Raw genomic sequence first — 25,801 nt, 5'->3', positions numbered from 1 at the left:
TATTTTTGTACATCAAAGTTCGAGATCACACTTGCAGGTTTATCATTATTGAATGCTGCATACAGTAAAGCTGTGGTTGTTTGAACAGGCGGTCAATCGAGCAACGGCGGTCCCTCGAGGTCAAAGCTTAGTCCCGAACATTTTTCCTTCTATTTTCATATAAATTATACTGACGCTGCATCAAAACTTAAACAAGTCGAGGAGTCGAGCTCCATAACCAGTCCCACTTACACAAATAATGCACAAAACCTTACGACTCCCTTGAGGTTATAATTTCACACATTTTCCTGAGCGCATGTTCCAAAATAAACAAACAATTGCTAGGAATTAAAATTTTCACAAGTAGTAAAAGTTGCAATGACATTTGAAAGATAATTTGATGAGGTGTGAAACACCATCACTGTTTACACATGATCGCTTTTAGTTGATAAGGGCATTTGAGAAGATAATTATGAGTAGTTAATGACGAGAAGTTAATTGTGATGCTGACTGTGATCTTTAGACGCTCAGTACACTGTCACGCAAAATTATGATTCAACAGTTGCGCGAGACAAGATGTGCCAATTGTCAATTCTTGATTCTCTCATTTAGTATAATACAGTCTTTGAACACATGAGCGAATTCCACAATTCAAAACATAATCGGTGCCCAAGTAAACATTCAGTTTGACGACTTCAAACTTAAAATACACTGAAAGACATTTCTTATAGCTGCACTCTCACAGTTATACCATTTTTACAACTTTTTTTTTTTGTCTTGGAGAGAGCAAATATTTGCCTAAATATCTGCAAACCAATGATATAAGATTGTTGACAATAAATCAGATCATAGATTTTCATATTTCCGTTTGAAAATGAAAGTTTTATGGCTTAAACCATTACTAATGGTTTAAGAAAAATGCATAAAACATCAATTTTTCAACTAAAATATAAAATTCTGTGACCTAATTTTTTGTCAGCAGTCTTGCATCACTGGTTTCCATGGATTTTCGCAAAAATGGCTCGTTTTATTAAAAAAAAATAAAAAAAGTTGTCAAAACATTCAATCTGTGAGAGTGCAGCTTTAACAGACTGAGTAATTGAAACTAGGGTCGTTTGAAACATCGGTTCCCTCGAGGGCTTAGCTTGGACCCCAGCGTCCTCAAGCGATTGCAATTTTACTGTATTATACGTATCTTGTCTTTTATTCGGCAACTATTATGAACGGTTTCGAAATCACTATCCATGGAAGTGTTAATGGTGCTTCTGTCCACATCCAACTCCTAATTAGGAAACTTGTAATCTAAAAAGGCAAACAAGTTTAAAAGCAATAGTTTCAATTTGCGCTTTCATTTCTGATTTTTCTACACTATTGGGGAGCTTACACTGTTTCCAAAGATAGCCTTGTATTGATGATCAGGAAAGTGATGTAAACATCATTTTCTTTGCAAACATGAGATGCGTATGTTGATCATTTTGTTATTCAGTAACTATTTCAGGTTTATTTAAAGAGGAGAAATCTGTTTTTATTTAAGAGGTACTGAAAATGTAGAAATTTATACATTATGATTTTTTAATCCTTTAATTTCAGGTGAATTACTTGAGAAAAGCCATGACAAGGCCGAGGATGAAGTTTTCTAAGTCATTAGATATGTAAGGCACCATTGTTATTAGTAATTAGCTCTAGTGAATACAAATGTAGCCCAACAATTATTCAAATTAATGCTAATAATATCAATAGAGGAAAAGATGATGTATTTATTTAAAATGGTTCTCTATCAATAAATTTTGGAATGCTTTAGGTACTTTGAGACTGATAATTGTGTTTTATGGCAGTCAGGCTTTCAAGCGGGCCCTTCTTTTCCTACTTTTCCCTACTTTTTTTGTTGAGCTCCTTCTTTTCCCTACTTTTTCTTGAAAAAACCCTAGTATCCTTACTTTTTTGTAAAAGTAGTTCGAGAATTAATAGAAAAGTTTTTCTAAATGCATTGTTAACTAAATGCATTGTTTGAAATTATCTAAATCTTGATTTTAATAAGAAGCGATTTCTAGTTTTATTGTAGGATAAGTTTTATGCAGTAGGTCATTAGTGCTGCAAGAGGGGTACTATGATGAGAAGGAGTGGTGCATGTTGACAAGTCGGAGACACCATTTCCTCATCCTGTGGCTGAATCCCTCTTGAAGCTCTGGCCCCTATTTCTCCAAACTTCTTACGCTTAACAGGCTTAAGTAGCTTATTTGAATTAGATAAAATATATGCTGAACTTGAATTTTGATAAATGAATTTTTAGCTCACCTGAGCACGAAGTGCTCAAGGTGAGCTATTGTGATCGCCCTGTGTCCGTCGTTGTCGTCCATCGTCAACAATTTGACTGTTAACACTCTAGAGGTCACAATTTGGGCACTATCTTAATGAAACTTGGTCAAAATGTTACCCTCAATAAAATCTTGGATGAGTTCGATATTGGGTCATCTGGGGTTAATAACTAGGTCACCAGGTCAAATTAAAGGAAAAGCTTGTTTACACTATAGAGGTCACATTTATGACTGTATCTTCAGGAAACTTGGTCGGAATGTTAATATTAATACTCTCTATGTCAAGTTTGATTCTGGGTCATGTGCGGTCAAAAACTAGGTCACCAGGTTTAATTTAAGGAAAATCTTGTTTACACTATAGACGTCTCATTTATGACTGTATTTCATGAAAGTTGGTCAGAATGTTTACATTAATTATCTTAAAGTCAAGTTTAAATCTGGGTCATGTGCGGTCAAAAACTAGGTCACCAGGTCAAATAATAGGAAAAGCTTGTTAGCACTCTAGAGGTCACATTTATGACTGTATGTCCATGACACTTAGTCAGAATGTTTATATTGATTAGCTCTAGGCCAAGTTCGCATCTGGATCATGTGCGGTCAAAACTAGGTCACCCGGTCAAATTTAAGGAAAAGCTTGTTAACACTCTAGAGGTCACATTGATAAAGGTTTCTTAATGAAAGTTGGTCAGAATGTTTACATTAATTATCTCTAAGTCAAGTTTAAATCTGGGTCATGTGCGGTCAAAATCTAAGTCATTAGGTCAAATCATAGGAAAAGCTTGTTAGCACTCTAGAGGTCACATTTATGACTGTATGTCCATGACACTTAGTCAGAATGTTTATATTGATTAGCTCTAGGCCAAGTTTGAATCTGGGTCATGTGCGGTAAAGAACTAGGTCACCAGGTCAAATTTAAGGAAAAGCTTGTTAACACTCTAGAGGTCACATTTATAAAGGTTTCTTAATGAAAGTTTGTCAGAATGTTTACATTAATTATCTCTAAGTCAAGTTTAAATCTGGGTCATGTGCGGTCAAAATCTAGGTCATAAGGTCAAATCATAGGAAAAGCTTGTAAGCACTCTAGAGGTCACATTTATGACTGTATGTCCATGAAACTTAGTCAGAATGTTTATATTGATTAGCTCTAGGTCAAGTTTGAATCTGGGTCATGTGCGGTCAAAAACTAGGTCACCAGGTCAAATAATAGGAAAAGTATTTTAACACTCTCGAGGCCACATTTATGACCATATGTTCATGGACCTTGATCAGAATGTTATTGTTGATGATCTTTATTGGATCAGGTGAGCGATTCAGGGCCTTCAGGGCCCTCTTGTTTTTAATTAGATTATCATAAACATAAATCCTGACCTAAGTATAAAAACTCTTTAAGAAGTGAATATTATGCAAAAATTATTGATGAATAGGTTTAGTTGTCCTTTATTTGCATCCAAAAAAGTAAGTGAAGGGCCCTACTATTCCTGCTTTTTGCTCTTTATATCCTACTTTTCCCTATTTTTTCCAAAAAATCCTCCTACTTTTATCCCTTCTTTTTTGTTATTGGTCACTTGAAAGCCTGCAAAGTTTAAAGGCAAAGATCCCTGTTGTCACATAGAATGAGGACAGCCTCAAGGATTAGCTGTATTTAACATAACACTGATTCAAATATTTGAGGCCCGCATTGTTTATTTATCCAGAAATATTTTTTACTTTATCAGTGGTCACAGTTTATTGCCAATGACTTGTAAACAAGTTGATCTACAAAGATACTTTGTTCAGGCCTCACGAAGTGTGCCACAGTTATAATAATGGAACTTTTGTATCTTATATTGAAAACTAGATCAAGACGGAAACACAATCTCAACCACATTTCCCTATAATGTAAAAACCAGCTATAAATAGCTTATGCAAATAAATGTTGTATTTCATAGATCCATAGTTAGGCTGTTTTATCCAGATTTATCAAGAACTGTGAGCAGTACATGAAATACGACCCGCTACACAATGAAAAAGCAGCCCAGCCCAGTAACCCCTGGATCTCTGAGGATGAAGTAATGTGGGACATTAACAGGAGAATGTAAGTTAAGTTACAAAGCATCGAAAATGGACAGAAAAAAGGTTCTTGAAAACATTAAATAAGGTGACAGATTAAACCAATTTTTCTTAAACTCGTCACAGTGGAAGGTAATTCCCAAGTAGCACAAAACATTTCAATTTGGTTCTTATACTGTTTTCTACAAACATTTATACAAAACAAAGAAGTTGTGGGTTCTATCCCTACCAGGATGACTGTGGTCTTATGGTATAGGATTAAGGTGTCCCCCTCTCACTTAAGAGGTTCTATCCCTACCATTTGTATAGGTGTCTACCTCTTGCCAATGAGGTATTGGGTTCAATGCATGGTCTAATGATATGGGATATAGGTGTCTACCTCTTACCCAAGAGGTTGTGGGTTTGAGCCTCACCCGGGTAAGAGTGATCTAGTGATATAGGATACAGATGTCTGCCCCTTACCAAAGAGGTTGTGGGTTCAATGTCCACCAGGGTAAGAGTGATTTAGTGATATAGGTTGAAGGTGCCTGCCTTTTACCCAAGAGGTTGTGGGTTCAATGACCACTAGGGTAAGAGTGATTTAGTGATATAGGTTGAAGGTGCCTGCCTTTTACCCAAGAGGTTGTGGGTTCAATGACCACCAGGGTAAGAGTGATTTAGTGATATAGGTTGAAGGTGCCTGCCTTTTACCCAAGAAGTTGTGGGTTCAATGTCCACCAGGGTAAGAGTGATTTAGTGATATAGGTTGAAGGTGCCTGCCTTTTACCCAAGAAGTTGTGGGTTCAATGACCACTAGGGTAAGAGTGATTTAGTGATATAGGTTGAAGGTGCCCGCCTTTTACCCAAGAAGTTGTGGGTTCAATGTCCACCAGGGTAAGAGTAATTTAGTGATAAAGGTTGAAGGTGCCTGCCTTTTACCCAAGAAGTTGTGGGTTCAATGACCACCAGGGTAAGAGTGATTTAGTGATATAGGTTGAAGGTGCCTGCCTTTTACCCAAGAAGTTGTGGGTTCAATGACCACTAGGGTAAGAGTGATTTAGTGATATAGGTTGAAGGTGCCTGCCTTTTACCCAAGAGGTTGTGGGTTCAATGACCACCAGGGTAAGAGTGATTTAGTGATATAGGTTGATGGTGCCTGCCTTTTACCCAAGAAGTTGTGGGTTCAATGACCACCAGGGTAAGAGTGATTTAGTGATATAGGTTGAAGGTGCCTGCCTTTTACCCAAGAAGTTGTGGGTTCAATGACCACTAGGGTAAGAGTGATTTAGTGATATAGGTTGAAGGTGCCTGCCTTTTACCCAAGAAGTTGTGGGTTCAATGTCCACCAGGATAAGAGTGATTTAGTGATATAGGTTGAAGGTGCCTGCCTTTTACCCAAGAAGTTGTGGGTTCAATGACCACCAGGGTAAGAGTGATTTAGTGATATAGGTTGAAGGTGCCTGCCTTTTACCCAAGAAGTTGTGGGTTCAATGACCACTAGGGTAAGAGTGATTTAGTGATATAGGTTGAAGGTGCCTGCCTTGTACCCAAGAAGTTGTGGGTTCAATGTCCACCAAGGTAAGAGTGATTTAGTGATATAGGTTGAAGGTGCCTGCCTTTTACCCAAGAAGTTGTGGGTTCAATGAACACTAGGGTAAGAGTGATTTAGTGATATAGGTTAAAGGTGCCTGCCTTTTACCCAAGAGGTTGTGGGTTCAATGACCACTCGGGTAAGAGTGATTTAGTGATATAGGTTGAAGGTGCCTGCCTTTTACCCAAGAAGTTGTGGGTTCAATGACCACTAGGGTAAGAGTGATTTAGTGATATAGGTTGAAGGTGCCTGCCTTTTACCCAAGAAGTTGTGGGTTCAATGACCACTAGGGTAAGAGTGATTTAGTGATATAGGTTGAAGGTTCCCGCCTTTTACCCAAGGGGTTGTGGGTTTGAGCCTCACCAGGGTAAGAGTGATTTAGTGATATAGGTTGAAGGTGCCCGCCTTTTACCCAAGGGGTTGTGGGTTTGAGCCTCACCAGGGTAAGAGTGGTCTTATGATAAAGGATATAGGTGTCCGCCTAGAGCAGGATGGGAGTTGTCTAGTGGTATTGGTGTCCGCCCCATACCCAAGGGGTTGTGGGTTTGAGCCTCACCAGGGTAAGAGTGGTCTTATGATATAGGATATAGGTGTCCGCCTAGAGCAGGATGGGAGTTGTCTAGTGGTATAGGTGTCCGCCCCTTACCCAAGGGATTGTGGGTTTGAGCCTCACCAGGGTAAGAGTGGTCTTATGATATAGGATATAGGTGTCCGCCTAGAGCAGGATGGGAGTTGTCTTGTGGTATAGGTGTCCGCCCCTTATCCAAGGGATTGTGAGTTTGAGCCTCACCAGGGTAAGAGTGGTCTTATGATATAGGATATAAGTGTCCGCTTAGAGCAGGATGGGAGTTGTCTAGTGGTATAGGTGTCTGCCCCATACCCAAGCGGTTGTGGGTTTGAGCCTCACCAGGAGAACCTTCTCATGGCCTCTCAAAATGGACACCAGTCCTGGTCTCTGCCCAGAAAACAGACTTGAGCATGATTCTACAAGTTGTCAGCTTTTGTCACATTTGGGATTAAGGAAATTTGTATAAACTGCCTGGATTTGGTTTGAAAATACATCTTTACTCCAGTCTGAATCATTATCAAGACAAACATCATCTACAAAGTAAGATTAGCTATACAAGGTAACAAAAACATAAGGGCATTTTTAAAAAAAAAAAAATTGTTTGCAGTGGACCAGCGGGAGCTTCTTGAATCTTTTATTTTCATGAACATATTAGACAAAAACATTTTTTTCCAACTGAATTCCAATAATCTTATTCGACAGTGACAATTGATAGGCTCTTTAGTCTAAGTTTGAGAATCAGAATAGGAAAATGTAAGAATGCTGTGGATAACTTATCCAGATTTATACAATTGGCCCCTGCTGCCAATTTGTATAAAAATGGTTAATTCTTTGGTTTAGTCCAAATTAAGTCAGAAATAAATTGCCAGTCTATCCGTTTGTTTGTCTGTCTGGCTGGCTGACTGCCGGCGAATAAATGTTTGAGTACATAACTCCATTCCACACTTTTCATAGAATCTTTTGAAATCATTATCTGTGGTTCACAAATTTGGCCTTTAGAGTGGTACTTTTTCACAAACGCATTATAGCTATTTGGTATAGGCATTACCGCTATTTCCAGTCTCATCCATCTATATTTAGCTGATAATTATACACTGGTGGGAATTTATTAGATGTTGAGTTGATGGTATACAGTTTCAGTTTTATCTTGAAGCTGGTGAAGCTTTGTTGGAGATGTATGTGGAATTGATTTGTTTGAAAACAAATTTCACAATCACCATTAAGATGAAGCAGGGCAAGATATATACACCTGTATTCGTAGTTCAAATGAAACTTGTCTTTTGAAAACAAGATATAAAAATTGTTTTTAATTTAATACTATTAGCCTGCTAATTTTTCACATCTTTCCAGTGGTTCTAAAGTTCAGGATAAATCTTGAAATCAGAATTGAGTGCTTTTAACATCAGACTATTGTACAGTTGGAAAGATTCATTCATTTTTGCGTGGACATTTGCATCAAAAATAGTAGAATGTACAGTAAAACCCCTCTATTCACACCACCTATGAAAAAATGGTCTTAATGGTTTCCTCACAGAGTTTGTGCTGATTAGGGTTGTGAACGGTCAAATGGTGGAATGCATTAGATTCTTACTATGTTTTGCTGGGTGTTGCATATTTTAGTCATGGTTTTAACTTAAGTTTTGTAACATGTGCTACTTTATTTCACAAATATGTAACTGTAGTTTGAGTCTGAATCTAAAAAGCAAATGAAATAAATACAAAATTCTGTAATTTATTCATTATATTATAGAATATACAATGAATAACATGTATCAAAACAACACAGTTTCAATTTATGCATGGCCCTTAAAATACAAGTTGTTGTGAATATTGATGGAATATTAATTTTACATTTTCACAGTAATTCTAACCGAAAATTCAATAAAAGCATTAAATCAATCGAAACCCATCAATTATCAAACACTTCCGTGTTTTTCACTCTAACTTTTACCTCTATCGTCAAGGGCTACTTAATTGTTGTAAAGTGGTTGTTGATTATCCTTAAACTGGGACAGGTGTTGTAAACTTCTTATAAAGTGGAGGTGTGAAAACAAACATGTATGTCTGTCAACAAATTACCTGCGGTCGCATTAACTGATCAATTTAACATATGATTAATTAAAAGGGACTGGATTAAGTAGTTATATTACTGAATAACGGGATGCCTGTTTTTTGGGGGATTTACAACCATTGGATTGTAGAGGAAAAAGATTGGTCTTGAAAAAAAAAATGGTCTCATTAGTGGGTTGGTCGTGAACACGGGTTGGTCGCATATAGGGTTTTTACTGTACCGTGAAATGTATATAAATGACTTTGGGAACAAATATCAAAAGGGATCTAGGCCAATTTACCCTGCATTGGGCATAAATCTCTTATTAAATACCCAAACAGGTCCTCGCTATTTTACAGGATTGATAATAAGCAGCTGCATTTAAAACATTGATCTCATTGGTTTAGTTTCCTTTGGGCTGAAACACTCTCATGAAAATAACTACTTCATGACATAGGAAAATAGATACTTCATGACGTAAATTATTGATGATTGCTGACATAAAAAATTTATCATGTAAATACTTGATGGCATAAATATTAGACAAAATTAATACTAGATGACATTAATATTATATGAAATAAATATTAGATGAAATAAATCTAAGTTGAAACAAACACTGGATGATTTGAGTACTAGAAGACATAAATATAAGGTGAACTAAATACTAAATGACATAAATATAAGGTGAAATAAATACTAAATGACATAAATTTTAGTTGAAATAAATACTAGATGACAAAAATATATGATGAAAAAAACATCAGATTAAAAAAATACTAGGTGAAATAAATATTAGTTGTCATGGATACTTGATGACATTATATTGCTGACATAAACAATTGATGGCATAAATACTTGCTGACATAAACAATTGATGGCATAAATACTTGCTGACATAAACAATTGATGGCATAAATACTTGCTGACATGAACAACTTCATTCACACACATCACTTCCTCAAAAAAAATTATCCTGGAAATTATGGATTTATGTAATGTGACATAGTAGAGGTCCAGACAGACGGAAACCGATATGGGCAATGAAAATTGAGATGCACCTTCTGGCTTATTGAATTTGTTAGATTATGTATATTTCATGTAACTGTGTAGAGATCCAGGCACAGAGGTGTATCTAGAAGTTGGCCGTCAGGTTTAACATCCTGGTTCATTCTTATTGAATCTGTTAAATTCTCAAAAAAACATTTTACAGAGTGGAAATCCCGACAGAAATGCGTATCCGGATGTGGGCCCTGAGATTTGAGGCTCTGCTTCAGGACGCAACAGGATGTTTGGAGTTTGAACATTTCCTGAAGAAGGAGTACAGCCTGGAGAATATCCGCTTCTACAAGGCTTGCAAGGAGCTAATTGTCTGCCCCAACAGCGACGTTGCTCGCTGGAAGGCCGAGATTGAAAGGTAGGTGGACTGTGCTTTAAAGTGTTAATGACAGTGTTTATAGCATTCTTTGACTTTTTGAAGTAACTTATATATACATGTAAAGTAAAGAGCTCTAGTAAGACATAAGTTTGAGCAGATTTAATAAAGTATAAATAAGGGACTTAGCGCAAGACAGACAGAACTTGTCCTATTGTTGAAAGGAGTTACATCCCTCACACGCTTCATTTGGTTTAGAGTAGCAAACATGTTGCTCAATGTGTATCCAAGAGAAAAGGTCTCTTAAAAATACTTGTGGGCTTAGTGGTACTGTTGTTTGTTTTTCATTCAAGAATACCCTGATTTCATCTCGACAAGCATCATTTTTTCTCATTAAAGGACAACAGCACTGTTATATTAGGGTGGATTTTAAATATGGTTTAGATCAACTGATAGCTCATTTTTAAAATCAAATTACAATCATCTGAGGAATTCAAAACCCTATCTATGTTATTTTATACAAGTTTGTATATGTAGGGAGTTTCTGACCCCTGGGGCGCCATGTGAGGTGAACATTGACTGTAAGACCCTGGAACAGGTGCTTAAACAACTTCACAGTGACAATGACGTCTCCTGCAAATCCAGGTAAACGCACTGCACCCTGAACTCATTCTCAATGTGCATTGCATATGGTTTAATACAGCTTCATTAACTCATCCTGCATACCCTGCTCTTTTGCCTGGACTTTGAAAAATTTGAGGAGTGTTATTAACCATGTGAAATTGTGCACCTGGCCCTAATTTCTCTAAACTTTTAAGTCCCTTATAACAGGATTGGGCTAAGCTCACTATTTTTGTTTTTTAATAATATGCATAATATTTATTTCGTTAAGAGTTTATTTACTTTAGATAAGAGTTATGTTTATGATAATCTCAATTAACCATTTTTTATTTATCAAAATTCAATTTCAGTAAGTATTTTGGCTAATTAAGATAAGCTACTTAAGCTTGTTAAGCTTTTAAGATTTGTGTTGACTTTCTCTCAGTTGTAATAGAGTTATTGCTCTTAAACCTAATTAAAGCACAAGTTAGTTCAGAGATTTCATCCTTTTGGCTTGTTTTAAAATTTATCAATATTTTGTGCATATATGTATTTTTATAAATATTTCATGGGACCTAAGTTGTATGGTGGTCTCTGTCCATTTCTTACTAACCCAATTTTTACTATACTGCCCATGCATTTTTTATAAAACATTAATTTCTTGGAGTTATCGTCCTTTGATAACATTACTCCTTTATGGCAGGACAATTTCATGCAACTTTAAGGAATGTTTTTTAACCTATTAAATTTTGTTTTATCAGTCTTCTTTCCACAAAGCTATGGCACGTTTAAGATTTTACAAAATGAAATTTAACTGATGATTATCGCTTTCTTTGGTAGGTTCATATTCCAGCCCGCGATGGAGCATGTGTATGGGCTGATGAAGAAGGACAGCTACACACGCTTTATCCGCTCTGACCAGTATAAACAACTCCTCGAGAAGTCACAGACAGTCTTTGCTAAGAAAAGGTAACACACTTTGGATACATATGGATTTCTTCTTGGCTGATATATATAATGTAGACCAAGCAAAAATATGCTGTGGATCCTGCTACATTCTGAATATGATTGTATTGTATACATATATACACATTCTGACATTTAAGTTGATAGGAAAGTGACTCAATTCAATTCATCTTGTACAAAGATAGTGCTACATGGTTTATTTATCCAATAATGATAAAAATAATGACCGAGAAAATATCTCGGGTCCGGACTTAAAAATAGGTTTGTCAGGAAGCCGGAACAACACCAATATTTTTGTTTGGCTGTATGTTAAATCATTTATGTAAAACAAGAAGGAATCAATTAATTCCTGCAAAGCAAGAATCCTGATTTTAAATATGATTCTTCTCTGAAGTTGACAATGAGTCTAACATTTGTAAATACATATCTGCACAGATTTGAAATTGAAGTTAGTTTAATGAAAAACTCTGTAAATTTGAGTCTTTGCAATTTATTGCCATACATTTACTGCAGGTTTTTCAACTTTGGGAGCAATCGAAAGAAAACGACAGCCCCTAGTCCCCAGGTCCGGAGGCGGGGTAGCGTGTCAAGTGATGGGGGTATCGAGGCAGAGATTGGTGGGGCATCTTATCACTCTTACAGCACTGGAAACTTGAAGGAGCTTGAAGATAAACCCAAGCATGCCCTCAGGTTAGCCACAGGCATTAGACTTTACTATATCGGGGCTGATTTTGTACGAGCCTTTATATTTTGAAAAATACAGTAACATAAAGTCTGTAAGGGTTTGACATTAATTACGGTAACTAATTAAGCAAATTAATGCTTATGATGTCACCTACAAGATTCTTTCCTGTATAAGTAACAGATCATAATCATTGCTTGAAAAATATTTTGTCATGCACATATAAGAGAGTGTATTGACACTTCCTTCTGACATGATTCATAACTGATCTGAAATGGTGTTTTTAAGCATGATTATGTAGTTCAACTTCACATTATGTTCTTTTCTTTGTCGAGCTCGCTTGCGGTGAGTGAGACATACATGTAGTTGTCATGTTGACATTGGTGTATGTGCGTGTGCCAGTCTGGATTGAACCTTGGTTTGGCTGCATCTTGACCATACATTATAGGATTTTCAATGGTCACGCTAAGAGGTTAAAGGTTTAAATGATCCTTGCTAGGCTGTATCTTGACCATACATTATATGATTTTCAAGGTCGCTCTAAAAGGTCAAAGGTTTAAATGATCCTTGCCAGGTTGTATTTTGACAATGCATTATAGGATTTTCAAAAAAGCTTGCCTTGAAGGTTCACCATGATGAGGTGGTGTGTCCTGCACAACCCAGATTGTCACCTCAAAGGATAAGATCACGCTTTGAGGTCAAATTTCAAAATGATTACTGTTGATATGACTGGTCTGAACTAAACCTAATGCCCAGGCTGTATTTGGACAATGCATAATAGGATATTCAAAAACTGGCCATAAAGCCTCACAATGAGTCAGGTCTCTACATCAAAGGTCAAGGCCACATTTACAGATCAAAAGTTGAAACCAAGCATTAGAAGATTTATGAGAAACTTGACATGAAGGTTTGTGATGATGAAGTGGCATGTGGGATACAAGCCCCCAGGTCTGAACCTCAATGGTCAAGGTCACACTTAAAGGTAAAGTGTCAAAATGAGTACCATTGTTGACTGAACCTTGTCCCGCCTGTATCTTGACCATGATTTTCAATAAAGATTGCTATGGAGGCTCACCATGATAAGGCATATTGCTGGTCCCTTATTGTTTTACTTTGTGTTATCCTGTGTTGAAATTGCATGGGGGAGCATTATATCAGTGTCAAAGACTCTTTCAACGGGCTCGACATGTTGCCATTTAGATTTAGTTTATTAGACTATATTCAGTTCAATAATATTATTAAAAGTTTAGAGTTAAATTATTAATGGTCTGGCATAGTGAAAATTAAGAGATGAATTATATATAAAAATATACTGTTTCTGTATACAAAATGTACTAGCTTCCTTGGAAGATTTAAGTACTGGGTACCATTCATTCATATGCAAAGCATAAACAAAATGGGAACTTTTTGTTATTTTATTAATTCATTTGTTCTAAGACTTCATTTCTGACTGTTTTTGTTCTCTTCATGTTGCATATGGTAGACTAATTACAGCATGTAAGAACAGCACTTCAATGTTTGTGATTTTTTAGAAGCACCTGAGATTGGTTGTTCAATTAGAGACTTTGAATGTTATTGTTTTCATGTATTTTATATGCATAGTAGCCTGCCAGTATGATATTGGATCAGTGGTTTGATTTTATTGTGAAATCAAAATATCAATTTAATACTGGAAGACAATTACCACATCAATGGTTCTGTGACCATCCACATGTCGTTAATTGCAGCATGTAAATATTGCATTTAATAGTAAAAAAAATAGATAAATAAGTAAGGTGGTGAGCGCAACAAGTATCAAATTCAGTTTTAAAAGTATGCCAAAGTATGAAAAAGTGTTCAGGAAGTTTGAAGTTTATAAAGCAATATTTCAAGTTGGAAATGTTGCTAAGATGAAAGTTTTTATAAACCCCAAACATTCCAACCTTATTTTATATGTTAATTAATTTTGTTTCTGTTGGTGAATTTTATTTGATAAAAAAGCATGAAAGAGTGTATTGACAGCACAGTTCTTTCCTTTTTAAAAAATGCAGCGTGGACACAATTAAATATCATCACCCAATATTAAAAGTTCAGCAAGACGTTGTTTTCTGTAACAGTAGCTGTAGGTACATGAACATGTTTTGTATTGCCAGAAATTCCTATGTGGGTTCGGACAGCAGTATATATATGGGGACATACACTGGGTAGGTAGCTGTGTGCCCCACCCTCTTGCCCCCCAAAATTGCCCCTGCAGTGTTCACCAGCATTGGACTTCTGCCAGTATAGCACAGTACACACTTACATGTACTTGGGCAGTGTTGTTTGGTGATCAGAAATAAAACTTGATTGCTTTATCTATAGTCGCATAAAGATTAACAGAAAATAGAATCATGGAGGATATCAAATATTTTTCACTATTTGGCTATTTTTTTTTTTTTTTAAATATGAAAATATGTTATTTATTTTATATCAAAACCCTTGAATTACAAATAGATAATTAAAAATTATTTAAATTACAAAAAGAAATAATGATAATATTCCAAATGGCATCAGTTTGAGTTGTGTGTACTGAAGCTATACTGCAGAAGGTTGTGTTATAGATGGCTACATTGGGGCTAATCAAGACAATTTGTTGTAGAAATTCATGTGTGGTTGTCGTTTGGCTCCAAGATCACAATTTGATATAACGATGCACTCAGTTTATATCCACATCACTGAAAAAGCAGTTCTGGTTTTATACTCAAGTAACCTCCCTAGAATTCATTATGATGTACTTATCACCATGTATGTATACACTTCACTATTCCCTAGAATTCATTATGATGTACTTATCACCATGTATGTATACATTTCACTATTCACACACATACATATTTTAGTGTTTTGTCGAAGCTTTCTGTGTTGTTTGTTTTGAGATTATTTGTTTCGTGCCACAGATGTTGTGCTTCTGAGTGGAAATGTTTGTTTTTGTAGTATAAGGCTGCTTTAAAATTATATTGTCTGGTACAGAAGGTATGTAGTTTAACGGACATGTGAACTCAACTGGTGGGAGAAAGAAAATACTGATTTTTAGACTCAACTTCCGCTCTACTTATTTCCTCACATAATCTACCACTTATGCCCTTACAATCAATCTCAGCATAAAAAATATTTTTAATAGAAAATGCTATAAGGCACCAAGATCTGCCACTGAAGGAGCAATGAATAATTACTCCTCAGCAGAGTTGGTTGTTAGATGAAGAGCGTGTGAGGTTGACTAAATGGTTTATGGTGGTAGTATATTGGCATTAAATATAATATTTTCCAGTAGAAGACTTTATGCTTAAATGAATACTGTCATTAAATATAATATTTTCCAGTAGAAGACTTTATGTTTAAATACTTACAAACGATTGAAATAAAAAAGTCCCGAGTTTAATACACTCCCATACATTTAATTTGATTATGTACATATAATGCTACGGGTGACTGCTAAGCATGTAAGAACAAAGTTTTTATTCTAATAGTTCTGACAATTTCAGTTCTGAAGAGAAGTACATGCTATTAAAATGTAATTCATCATCGCTGTCTTGGTTGTAACTAAATGTTACAACATTAACCTGTGTGCCATTTTGGCATTAAATCTAACACTGTACTGTAGTAGCAGTAATGGGACGGGTACTGTAGTAGCAGTAATGGGACGGGTACTGTAGTAGCAGTAATGGGACGGGTACTGTAGTAGCAGTAATGGGACGGGTACTGTAGTAGCAGTAATGGGACGGGTACTGTAGTAGCAGTAATGGAAGGGGAACTGTAGTAGCAGTAATGGAAGGGGAACTGTAGTAGCAGTAATGGAAGGGGTACTGTAGTAGCAGTAATGGGACGGGTACTGTAGTAGCAGTAATGGGATGGGTACTGTAGTAGCAGTAATGGGACGGGTACTGTAGTAGCAGTAATGGAAGGGGAACTGTAGTAGCAGTAATGGAAGGGGTACTGTAGTAGCAGTAATGGGACGGGTACTGTAGTAGCAGTAATGGGACGGGTACTGTAGTAGCAGTAATGGGACGGGTACTGTAGTAGCAGTAATGGAAGGGGAACTGTAGTAGCAGTAATGGAAGGGGAACTGTAGTAGCAGTAATGGGACGGGTACTGTAGTAGCAGTAATGGGACGGGTACTGTAGTAGCAGTAATGGGACGGGTACTGTAGTAGCAGTAATGGAAGGGGAACTGTAGTAGCAGTAATGGAAGGGGTACTGTAGTAGCAGTAATGGGACGGGTACTGTAGTAGCAGTAATGGAAGGGGTACTGTAGTAGCAGTAATGGGACGGGTACTGTAGTAGCAGTAATGGAAGGGGAACTGTAGTAGCAGTAATGGGACGGGTACTGTAGTAGCAGTAATGGAAGGGGTACTGTAGTAGCAGTAATGGGACGGGTACTGTAGTAGCAGTAATGGGACGGGTACTGTAGTAGCAGTAATGGGACGGGTACTGTAGTAGCAGTAATGGAAGGGGAACTGTAGTAGCAGTAATGGAAGGGGTACTGTAGTAGCAGTAATGGGACGGGTACTGTAGTAGCAGTAATGGGACGGGTACTGTAGTAGCAGTAATGGGACGGGTACTGTAGTAGCAGTAATGGAAGGGGAACTGTAGTAGCAGTAATGGAAGGGGAACTGTAGTAGCAGTAATGGGACGGGTACTGTAGTAGCAGTAATGGGACGGGTACTGTAGTAGCAGTAATGGGACGGGTACTGTAGTAGCAGTAATGGAAGGGGAACTGTAGTAGCAGTAATGGAAGGGGTACTGTAGTAGCAGTAATGGGACGGGTACTGTAGTAGCAGTAATGGAAGGGGTACTGTAGTAGCAGTAATGGAAGGGGTACTGTAGTAGCAGTAATGGAAGGGGTACTGTAGTAGCAGTAATGGGACGGGTACTGTAGTAGCAGTAATGGGACGGGTACTGTAGTAGCAGTAATGGAAGGGGAACTGTAGTAGCAGTAATGGAAGGGGTACTGTAGTAGCAGTAATGGGACGGGTACTGTAGTAGCAGTAATGGAAGGGGTACTGTAGTAGCAGTAATGGGACGGGTACTGTAGTAGCAGTAATGGAAGGGGTACTGTAGTAGCAGTAATGGGACGGGTACTGTAGTAGCAGTAATGGAAGGGGTACTGTAGTAGCAGTAATGGGACGGGTACTGTAGTAGCAGTAATGGAAGGGGTACTGTAGTAGCAGTAATGGGACGGGTACTGTAGTAGCAGTAATGGGACGGGTACTGTAGTACAAATGTAGCAGTAATGGGACGGGTACTGTAGTAGCAGTAATGGAAGGGGTACTGTAGTAGCAGTAATGGGACGGGTACTGTAGTAGCAGTAATGGAAGGGGTACTGTAGTAGCAGGAATGGGACGGGTACTGTAGTAGCAGTAATGGGACGGGTACTGTAGTAGCAGTAATGGAAGGGGTACTGTAGTAGCAGTAATGGAAGGGGTACTGTAGTAGCAGTAATGGGACGGGTACTGTAGTAGCAGTAATGGAAGGGGTACTGTAGTAGCAGTAATGGGACGGGTACTGTAGTAGCAGTAATGGAAGGGGTACTGTAGTAGCAGTAATGGGACGGGTACTGTAGTAGCAGTAATGGAAGGGGTACTGTAGTAGCAGTAATGGAAGGAGTACTGTAGTAGCAGTAATGGGACGGGTACTGTAGTAGCAGTAATGGAAGGGGTACTGTAGTAGCAGTAATGGAAGGGGTACTGTAGTAGCAGTAATGGAAGGGGTACTGTTTTAGCAGTAATGGAAGGGGTACTGTTTTAGCAGTAATGGAAGGGGTACTGTTTTAGCAGTAATGGAAGGGGTACTGTTTTAGCAGTGATGGAAGGGGTACTGTTTTAGCAGTAATGGAAGGGGTACTGTTTTAGCAGTAATGGAAGGGGTACTGTTTTAGCAGTAATGGAAGGGGAACTGGTTAGAAGTAATGGAAGGGGTACTGTTTTAGCAGTAATGGAAGGGGTACTGTTTTAGCAGTAATGGAAGGGGTACTGTTTTAGCAGTAATGGAAGGGGTACTGTTTTAGCAGTGATGGAAGGGGTACTGTTTTAGCAGTGATGGAAGGGGTACTGTTTTAGCAGTGATGGAAGGGGTACTGTTTTAGCAGTAATGGAAGGGGTACTGTTTTAGCAGTGATGGAAGGGGTACTGTTTTAGCAGTAATGGAAGGGGTACTGTTTTAGCAGTAATGAAAGGGGTACTGTAGTAGCAGTAATGGGACGGGTACTGTAGTAGCAGTAATGGAAGGGGTACTGTTTTAGCAGTAATGGAAGGGGAACTGTAGTAGCATTAATGGAAGGGGTACTGTAGTAGCAGTAATGGAAGGGGAACTGTAGTAGCAGTAATGGAAGGGGTACTGTAGTAGCAGTAATGGGACGGGTACTGTAGTAGCAGTAATGGAAGGGGTACTGTAGTAGCAGTAATGGAAGGGGTACTGTTTTAGCAGTAATGGAAGGGGTACTGTAGTAGCAGTAATGGGACGGGTACTGTAGTAGCAGTAATGAAAGGGGTTCTGTAGTAGCAGTAATGGAAGGGGAACTGTAGTAGCAGTAATGGAAGGGGTACTGTAGTAGCAGTAATGGGACGGGTACTGTAGTAGCAGTAATGGGAGGGGTACAGTAGTTACACTGATTTGAGGGGTACTGTTGTAACAGTGATTGGAAGGGTACTTTTGTAACAGTGATTGAAAGGGTACTGTTGTAACAGTGATGGGAGGGGTACTGTAGTAACAGTGATGGAAGGGGTACTGTAGTTACAGTGATGGAAGGGGTACTGTAGTTACAGTGATGGAAGGGGAACTGTTGTAACAGTGATGGGAGGGGTACTGTAGTTACAGTGATGGAAGGGGTACTGTAGTTACAGTGATGGGAAGGGTACTGTAGTTACAGTGATGTGAGGGGAACTGTTGTAACAGTGATGGGAGGGGTACTGTAGTTACAGTGATGGAAGGGGTACTGTAGTTACAGTGATGGGAGGGGTACTGTAGTTACAGTGATGGGACGGGTACTGTAGTTACGGCGATGGGGGGGGGGGGGTACTGTAGTTACAGTGATGGGAGGGGTACTACCCTGAAGTTACATTGATTGGAGGGGTAATGTAGTTAAAGTGATAGGAGGGGTACTGTAGTAGCGGTGATGGGAGGGGTACTGTAGTAGCGGTGATGGGAGGGGTACTGTTGTAGCGGTGATGGGAGGGGTACTGTAGTAGCTGTGATTGGAGGGGTACTGTTGTAGCGGTGATGGAAGGGGTACTGTAGTAGCGGTGATGGGAGGGGTACTGTAGTAGCTGTGATTGGAGGGGTACTGTAGTAGCGGTGATGGGAGGGGTACTGTAGTAGCTGTGATTGGAGGGGTACTGTAGTAGCTGTGATTGGAGGGGTACTGTTGTAGCGGTGATGGGAGGGGTACTGTAGTTTCAGTGAGTGGAGGGGTACTGTAGTAGCGGTGATGGGAGGGGTACTGTAGTAGCTGTGATGGGAGGGGTACTGTAGTAGCGGTGATGGGAGGGGTACTGTAGTAGCTGTGATTGGAGGGGTACTGTAGTAGCGGTGATGGGAGGGGTACTGTAGTAGCGGTGATGGGAGGGGTACTGTAGTAGCGGTGATGGGAGGGGTACTGTAGTAGCTGTGATGGGAGGGGTACTGTAGTAGCTGTGATTGGAGGGGTACTGTTGTAGCGGTGATGGAAGGGGTACTGTAGTAGCGGTGATGGGAGGGGTACTCTAGTAGCGGTGATGGGAGGGGTACTGTAGTAGCGGTGATGGGAGGGGTACTGTAGTAGCGGTGATGGGAGGGGTACTGTAGTTTCAGTGAGTGGAGGGGTACTGTAGTAGCGGTGATGGGAGGGGTACTGTAGTAGCGGTGATGGGAGGGGTACTGTAGTAGCTGTGATTGGAGGGGTACTGTAGTAGCGGTGATGGGAGGGGTACTGTAGTAGCGGTGATGGGAGGGGTACTGTAGTAGCGGTGATAGGAGGGGTACTGTAGTAGCGGTGATGGGAGGGGTACTGTAGTTTCAGTGAGTGTAGGGGTACTGTAGTAGCGGTGATGGGAGGGGTACTGTAGTAGCGGTGATGGGAGGGGTACTGTAGTAGCGGTGATGGGAGGGGTACTGTAGTAGCGGTGATGGGAGGGGTACTGTAGTTTCAGTGAGTGGAGGGGTACTGTAGTAGCGGTGATGGGAGGGGTACTGTAGTAGCGGTGATGGGAGGGGTACTGTAGTAGCTGTGATTGGAGGGGTACTGTAGTAGCGGTGATGGGAGGGGTACTGTAGTAGCGGTGATGGGAGGGGTACTGTAGTTTCAGTGAGTGGAGGGGTACTGTAGTAGCGGTGATGGGAGGGGTACTGTAGTAGCGGTGATGGGAGGGGTACTGTAGTAGCGGTGATGGGAGGGGTACTGTAGTTTCAGTGAGTGGAGGGGTACTGTAGTAGCGGTGATGGGAGGGGTACTGTAGTAGCGGTGATGGGAGGGGTACTGTAGTAGCTGTGATTGGAGGGGTACTGTAGTAGCGGTGATGGGAGGGGTACTGTAGTAGCGGTGATGGGAGGGGTACTGTAGTTTCAGTGAGTGGAGGGGTACTGTAGTAGCGGTGATGGGAGGGGTACTGTAGTAGCGGTGATGGGAGGGGTACTGTAGTAGCTGTGATTGGAGGGGTACTGTAGTAGCGGTGATGGGAGGGGTACTGTAGTAGCGGTGATGGGAGGGGTACTGTAGTAGCGGTGATGGGAGGGGTACTGTAGTAGCGGTGATGGGAGGGGTACTGTAGTTTCAGTGAGTGGAGGGGTACTGTAGTAGCGGTGATGGGAGGGGTACTGTAGTAGCGGTGATGGGAGGGGTACTGTAGTAGCGGTGATGGGAGGGGTACTGTAGTAGCGGTGATGGGAGGGGTACTGTAGTTTCAGTGAGTGGAGGGGTACTGTAGTAGCGGTGATGGGAGGGGTACTGTAGTAGCGGTGATGGGAGGGGTACTGTAGTAGCTGTGATTGGAGGGGTACTGTAGTAGCGGTGATGGGAGGGGTACTGTAGTAGCGGTGATGGGAGGGGTACTGTAGTAGCGGTGATAGGAGGGGTACTGTAGTAGCGGTGATGGGAGGGGTACTGTAGTAGCGGTGATGGGAGGGGTACTGTAGTAGCTGTGATGGGAGGGGTACTGTAGTAGCTGTGATTGGAGGGGTACTGTAGTAGCGGTGATGGGAGGGGTACTGTAGTAGCTGTGATTGGAGGGGTACTGTAGTAGCGGTGATGGGAGGGGTACTGTAGTAGCTGTGATGGAAGGGGTACTCTAGTTACAGTGATTGGAGGGGTACTGTTGTAATAGTGATTGGAGGGGTACTGTTGTAACAGTGATGGGAGGGGTACTGTTGTTACAGTGATGGGAGGGGTACTGTAGTTACAGTGATTGGAGGGGTACTGTAGTTACAGTGATGGGAGGGGTACTGTTGTAACAGTGATGGAAGGGGTACTGTAGTTACAGTGATGGGAGGGGTACTGTTGTTACAGTGATGGAAGGGTTACTGTAGTTGCAGTGATGGGAGGGGTACTGTTGTAACAGTGATGGGATGGGTACTGTAGTAGCTGTGATTGGAGGGGCACTGTAGTTACAGTGATTGGAGGGGTACTGTAGTTACAGTGATGGGAGGGGTACTGTTGTAACAGTGATGGAAGGGGTACTGTAGTTACAGTGATGGGAGGGGTACTGTTGTTACAGTGATGGAAGGGGTACTGTAGTTACAGTGATGGGAGGGGTACTGTTGTAACAGTGATTGGAGGGGTACTGTAGTTACAGTGATGGAAGGGGTACTGTAGTAGCTGTGATTGGAGGGGTACTGTTGTAATAGTGATTGGAGGGGTACTGTAGTTACAGTGATGGGAGGGGTACTGTTGTAACAGTGATGGAAGGGGTACTGTAGTTAAAGTGATGGGAATGGTACTGTTGTAACAGTGATGGGAGGGGTACTGTAGTTACAGTGATTGGAGGGGTACTGTTGTTACAGTGATGGGAGGGGTACTGTTGTAACAGTGATGGAAGGGGTACTGTAGTTACAGTGATGGGAATGGTACTGTTGTAACAGTGATGGGAGGGGTACTGTAGTTACAGTGATTGGAGGGGTACTGTTGTTACAGTGATGGGAGGGGTACTGTTGTAACAGTGATGGAAGGGGTACTGTAGTTACAGTGATGGGAGGGGTACTGTTGTAACAGTGATGGAAGGGGTACTGTAGTTACAGTGATGGGAGGGGTACTGTTGTAACAGTGATGGGAAGGGTACTGTAGTTACAGTGATTGGAGGGGTACTGTAGTTACAGTGATGGGAGGGGTACTGTTGTAACAGTGATGGAAGGGGTACTGTAGTTACAGTGATGGGAATGGTACTGTTGTAACAGTGATGGGAGGGGTGCTGTAGTTACAGTGATTGGAGGGGTACTGTTGTTACAGTGATGGGAGGGGTACTGTTGTAACAGTGATGGAAGGGGTACTGTAGTTACAGTGATTGGAGGGGTACTGTTGTTACAGTGATGGAAGGGGTACTGTAGTTACAGTGATGGGAGGGGTACTGTTGTTACAGTGATGGGAGGGGTACTGTTGTAACAGTGATGGAAGGGGTACTGTTGTTACAGTGATGGGAGGGGTACTTTTGTAACAGTGATGGGAGGGGTACTGTAGTTACAGTGATGGGAGGGGTACTGTTGTAACAGTGATGGAAGGGGTACTGTAGTTACAGTGATTGGAGGGGTACTGTTGTTACAGTGATGGAAGGGGTACTCTAGTTACAGTGATTGGAGGGGTACTGTTGTTACAGTGATGGGAGGGGTACTGTTGTAACAATGATGGAAGGGGTACTGTTGTTACAGTGATGGGAGGGGTACTTTTGTAACAGTGATGGGAGGGGTACTGTAGTTTCAGTGATGGGAGGGGTACTGTTGTAACAGTGATGGTAGGGGTACTGTTGTTACAGTGATTGGAGGGGTACTGTTGTTACAGTGATGGAAGGGGTACTGAAGTTACAGTGATTGGAGGGGTACTGTAGTTACAGTGATGGGAGGGGTACTGTTGTAACAGTGATGGAAGGGGTACTGTTGTTACATTGATGGGAGGGGTACTGTTGTAACAGTGATGGAAGGGGTACTGTAGTTACAGTGATGGGAGGGGTACTGTTGTAACAGTGATGGGAGTGGTGCTGTAGTTACAGTGATTGGAGGGGTACTGTTGTTACAGTGATGGGAGGGGTACTGTTGTAACAGTGATGGGAGGGGAACTGTTGTAACAGTGATTGGAGGGGTACTGTAGTTACAGTAATGGAAAGGGAGCTGTAGTTACAGTGATTTGAAGGGTACTGTAGTAGCAGTGATGGAAGGGGTACTGTTGTAACAGTGATTGGAGGGGTACTGTAGTTACAGTGATGGGAGGGGTACTTAAGAAATGTTGGTAGGTTTAGTAACAATGGTTGAATGGTAGTTACAGAGACGGGTCAAGGATAGTAAAGTTATATTGCTGTTTCTGTTTTTGGGAAAAAAATACATAAATTAGGAATTTTTTTTAATCTCATTCCATTAAATCAACATCTTCAGACCCCAAATCTGTTAATCAAAAGAGCCAATCTACCTCTTTGGTACTGTCAGGGGTTCACGTGTTTGTATTTAATTGATGAGGTACAATGTACATGTATTGTTTATATTTGTGCTACATGTCCACAACTTGAATTCTCATTTGTCATTGACATGATTTACAAATGGTACACATCTTTTAAAATGTTGATAGCTTTTGTTAGTATGCAGTCTGCATATTTTTATGTGGATGATGAATATTAACTCCATATGTTATGTGGTACTTATTGAGGATTTTTATATATACATGTAGATACCAGCATCAGCATGCTTTTCAGTAATGCTCGTGTTTAAGCCTTGACTCACATTACCCAGAACTGATAACTCTCTTCTCTGTTGCTTTTAACTTTCAGGCAGACAAATTCTCCATCTTTAAGGAGACGCACAGAGAATGTTGAGAGCAAACTGATTGGGGGCATGGACCCTCGTCGCCGTAGCAACCTTGAGGTGCCCAGGGCATCTTACAATGCCACAGGGACGGATGCTTCTAGGAAATCTGAAGCCCTGGCTCCATGCATTGCCCTGAATGTGCCCCGCACCAACATCGTAACACCATGGGAGGGGGATACATAAGCCAATACTGGCTTGTTGCCCTCTCCTTAGAGATCAAGGCAGTCATGGTGATCAAACATGAGCGGGCTTCAAACTTTTGATAACAGAAAGGAATATGTTGTTTTGTTAAGTTTTCAGCTTGAAATTGTTAATCAAAGAATCCTTTTATTTCTCCTTTCGCCTACAGTCTAAAGAAATGATACTTGAAGTAGGTTGATGAATACTTTGTTTGAAACAGAGTATGTTATGGTTCTTCTTGAAAAGTGATCATTGTTAAATTTTTAAGTGTGTGAGTTCATTTTCTTAGATCCCATGTTTTTGATTGATAAATACTTGCAGTTTTTAACATCTTTATACAAAAAGTCTTAGTTGAAGTTGGTGTCCGAGAAACAAATTTGTCCGCAATTATACGTAACTACATTAAATAGCTGATACTTCATGTTGAAGAAACAGAAACCTTATTACTGGTATTCATGAGAAGATAATTTGATAATGGTTTTTAGTATTCTAATTGTCATCAATTTGTGAGTTTACTCATTTTTAGCTCATCTGTTTTTTAAATCGGTATTGTCATAGCCTTGGCAACTGCATTGTTATGCAAAAAATTAAACATTGGCCGTATCTCAAAAGCTTTTAAGATATTCAAATGAAACTTGGAAGACATGTTTCCAGAGACAGAACTTGTATCACATGTTTCCAGAGACAGAACGTGTATCACATGTTTCCAGAGACAGAACTTGTATCACATGTTTCCAGAGACAGAACTTGTATCACATGTTTCCAGAGACAGAACGTGTATCACATGTTTCCAGAGACAGAACTTGTATCACATGTTTCCAGAGACAGAACGTGTATCACATGTTTCCAGAGACAGAACTTGTATCACATGTTTCCAGAGACAGAACTTGTATCACATGTTTCCAGAGACAGAACTTGTATCACATGTTTCCAGAGACAGAACTTGTATCACATGTTTCCAGAGACAGAACGTGTATCACATGTTTCCAGAGACAGAACTTGTATCACATGTTTCCAGAGACAGAACGTGTATCACATGTTTCCAGAGACAGAACGTGTATCACATGTTTCCAGAGACAGAACTTGTATCACATGTTTCCAGAGACAGAACGTGTATCACATGTTTCCAGAGACAGAACTTGTATCACATGTTTCCAGAGACAGAACTTGTATCACATGTTTCTAGAGACAGAACGTGTATCACATGTTTCCAGAGACAGAACTTGTATCACATGTTTCCAGAGACAGAACGTGTATCACATGTTTCCAGAGACAGAACTTGTATCACATGTTTCCAGAGACAGAACTTGTATCACATGTTTCCAGAGACAGAACGTGTATCACATGTTTCCAGAGACAGAACTTGTATCACATGTTTCCAGAGACAGAACGTGTATCACATGTTTCCAGAGACAGAACTTGTATCACATGTTTCCAGAGACAGAACTTGTATCACATGTTTCCAGAGACAGAACTTGTA

At 40.1% G+C, this 25,801-nt stretch overlaps 1 protein-coding gene across 5 annotated transcripts in view; it reads left to right on the top strand.

The window, feature by feature from the left end:
• The window catches only part of LOC128208447 (regulator of G-protein signaling 6-like), a 72,555-nt gene extending 47,094 nt beyond the window's left edge, over nt 1-25,461 (top strand). For 2 of the 5 annotated variants that reach the window (XM_052912040.1, XM_052912025.1), the window contains exons 3-9: nt 1,570-1,631; nt 4,249-4,368; nt 9,745-9,948; nt 10,444-10,551; nt 11,347-11,475; nt 11,986-12,162; nt 14,287-14,356. In XM_052912040.1, coding sequence (XP_052768000.1) covers nt 1,570-1,631; nt 4,249-4,368; nt 9,745-9,948; nt 10,444-10,551; nt 11,347-11,475; nt 11,986-12,162; nt 14,287-14,341 — 855 coding nt within the window. In that variant the 3' untranslated portion in view covers nt 14,342-14,356. Of the gene's footprint in view, nt 1-1,569; nt 1,632-4,248; nt 4,369-9,744; nt 9,949-10,443; nt 10,552-11,346; nt 11,476-11,985; nt 12,163-14,286; nt 14,357-24,104 lie in introns of those variants that run through there. The other 3 variants (XM_052912019.1, XM_052912014.1, XM_052912033.1) reach the window with 3 other exon arrangements.
• Nucleotides 25,462-25,801: the final 340 nt, after the last annotated feature.

This window comes from Mya arenaria, chromosome 2 (genome assembly GCF_026914265.1).
Source record: "Mya arenaria isolate MELC-2E11 chromosome 2, ASM2691426v1".
In the NCBI taxonomy this organism is placed as follows: domain Eukaryota; kingdom Metazoa; phylum Mollusca; class Bivalvia; order Myida; family Myidae; genus Mya; species Mya arenaria.
Note: the sequence above shows the minus strand (reverse complement) of the source record. Positions and strands in the feature narration are given on the sequence as shown.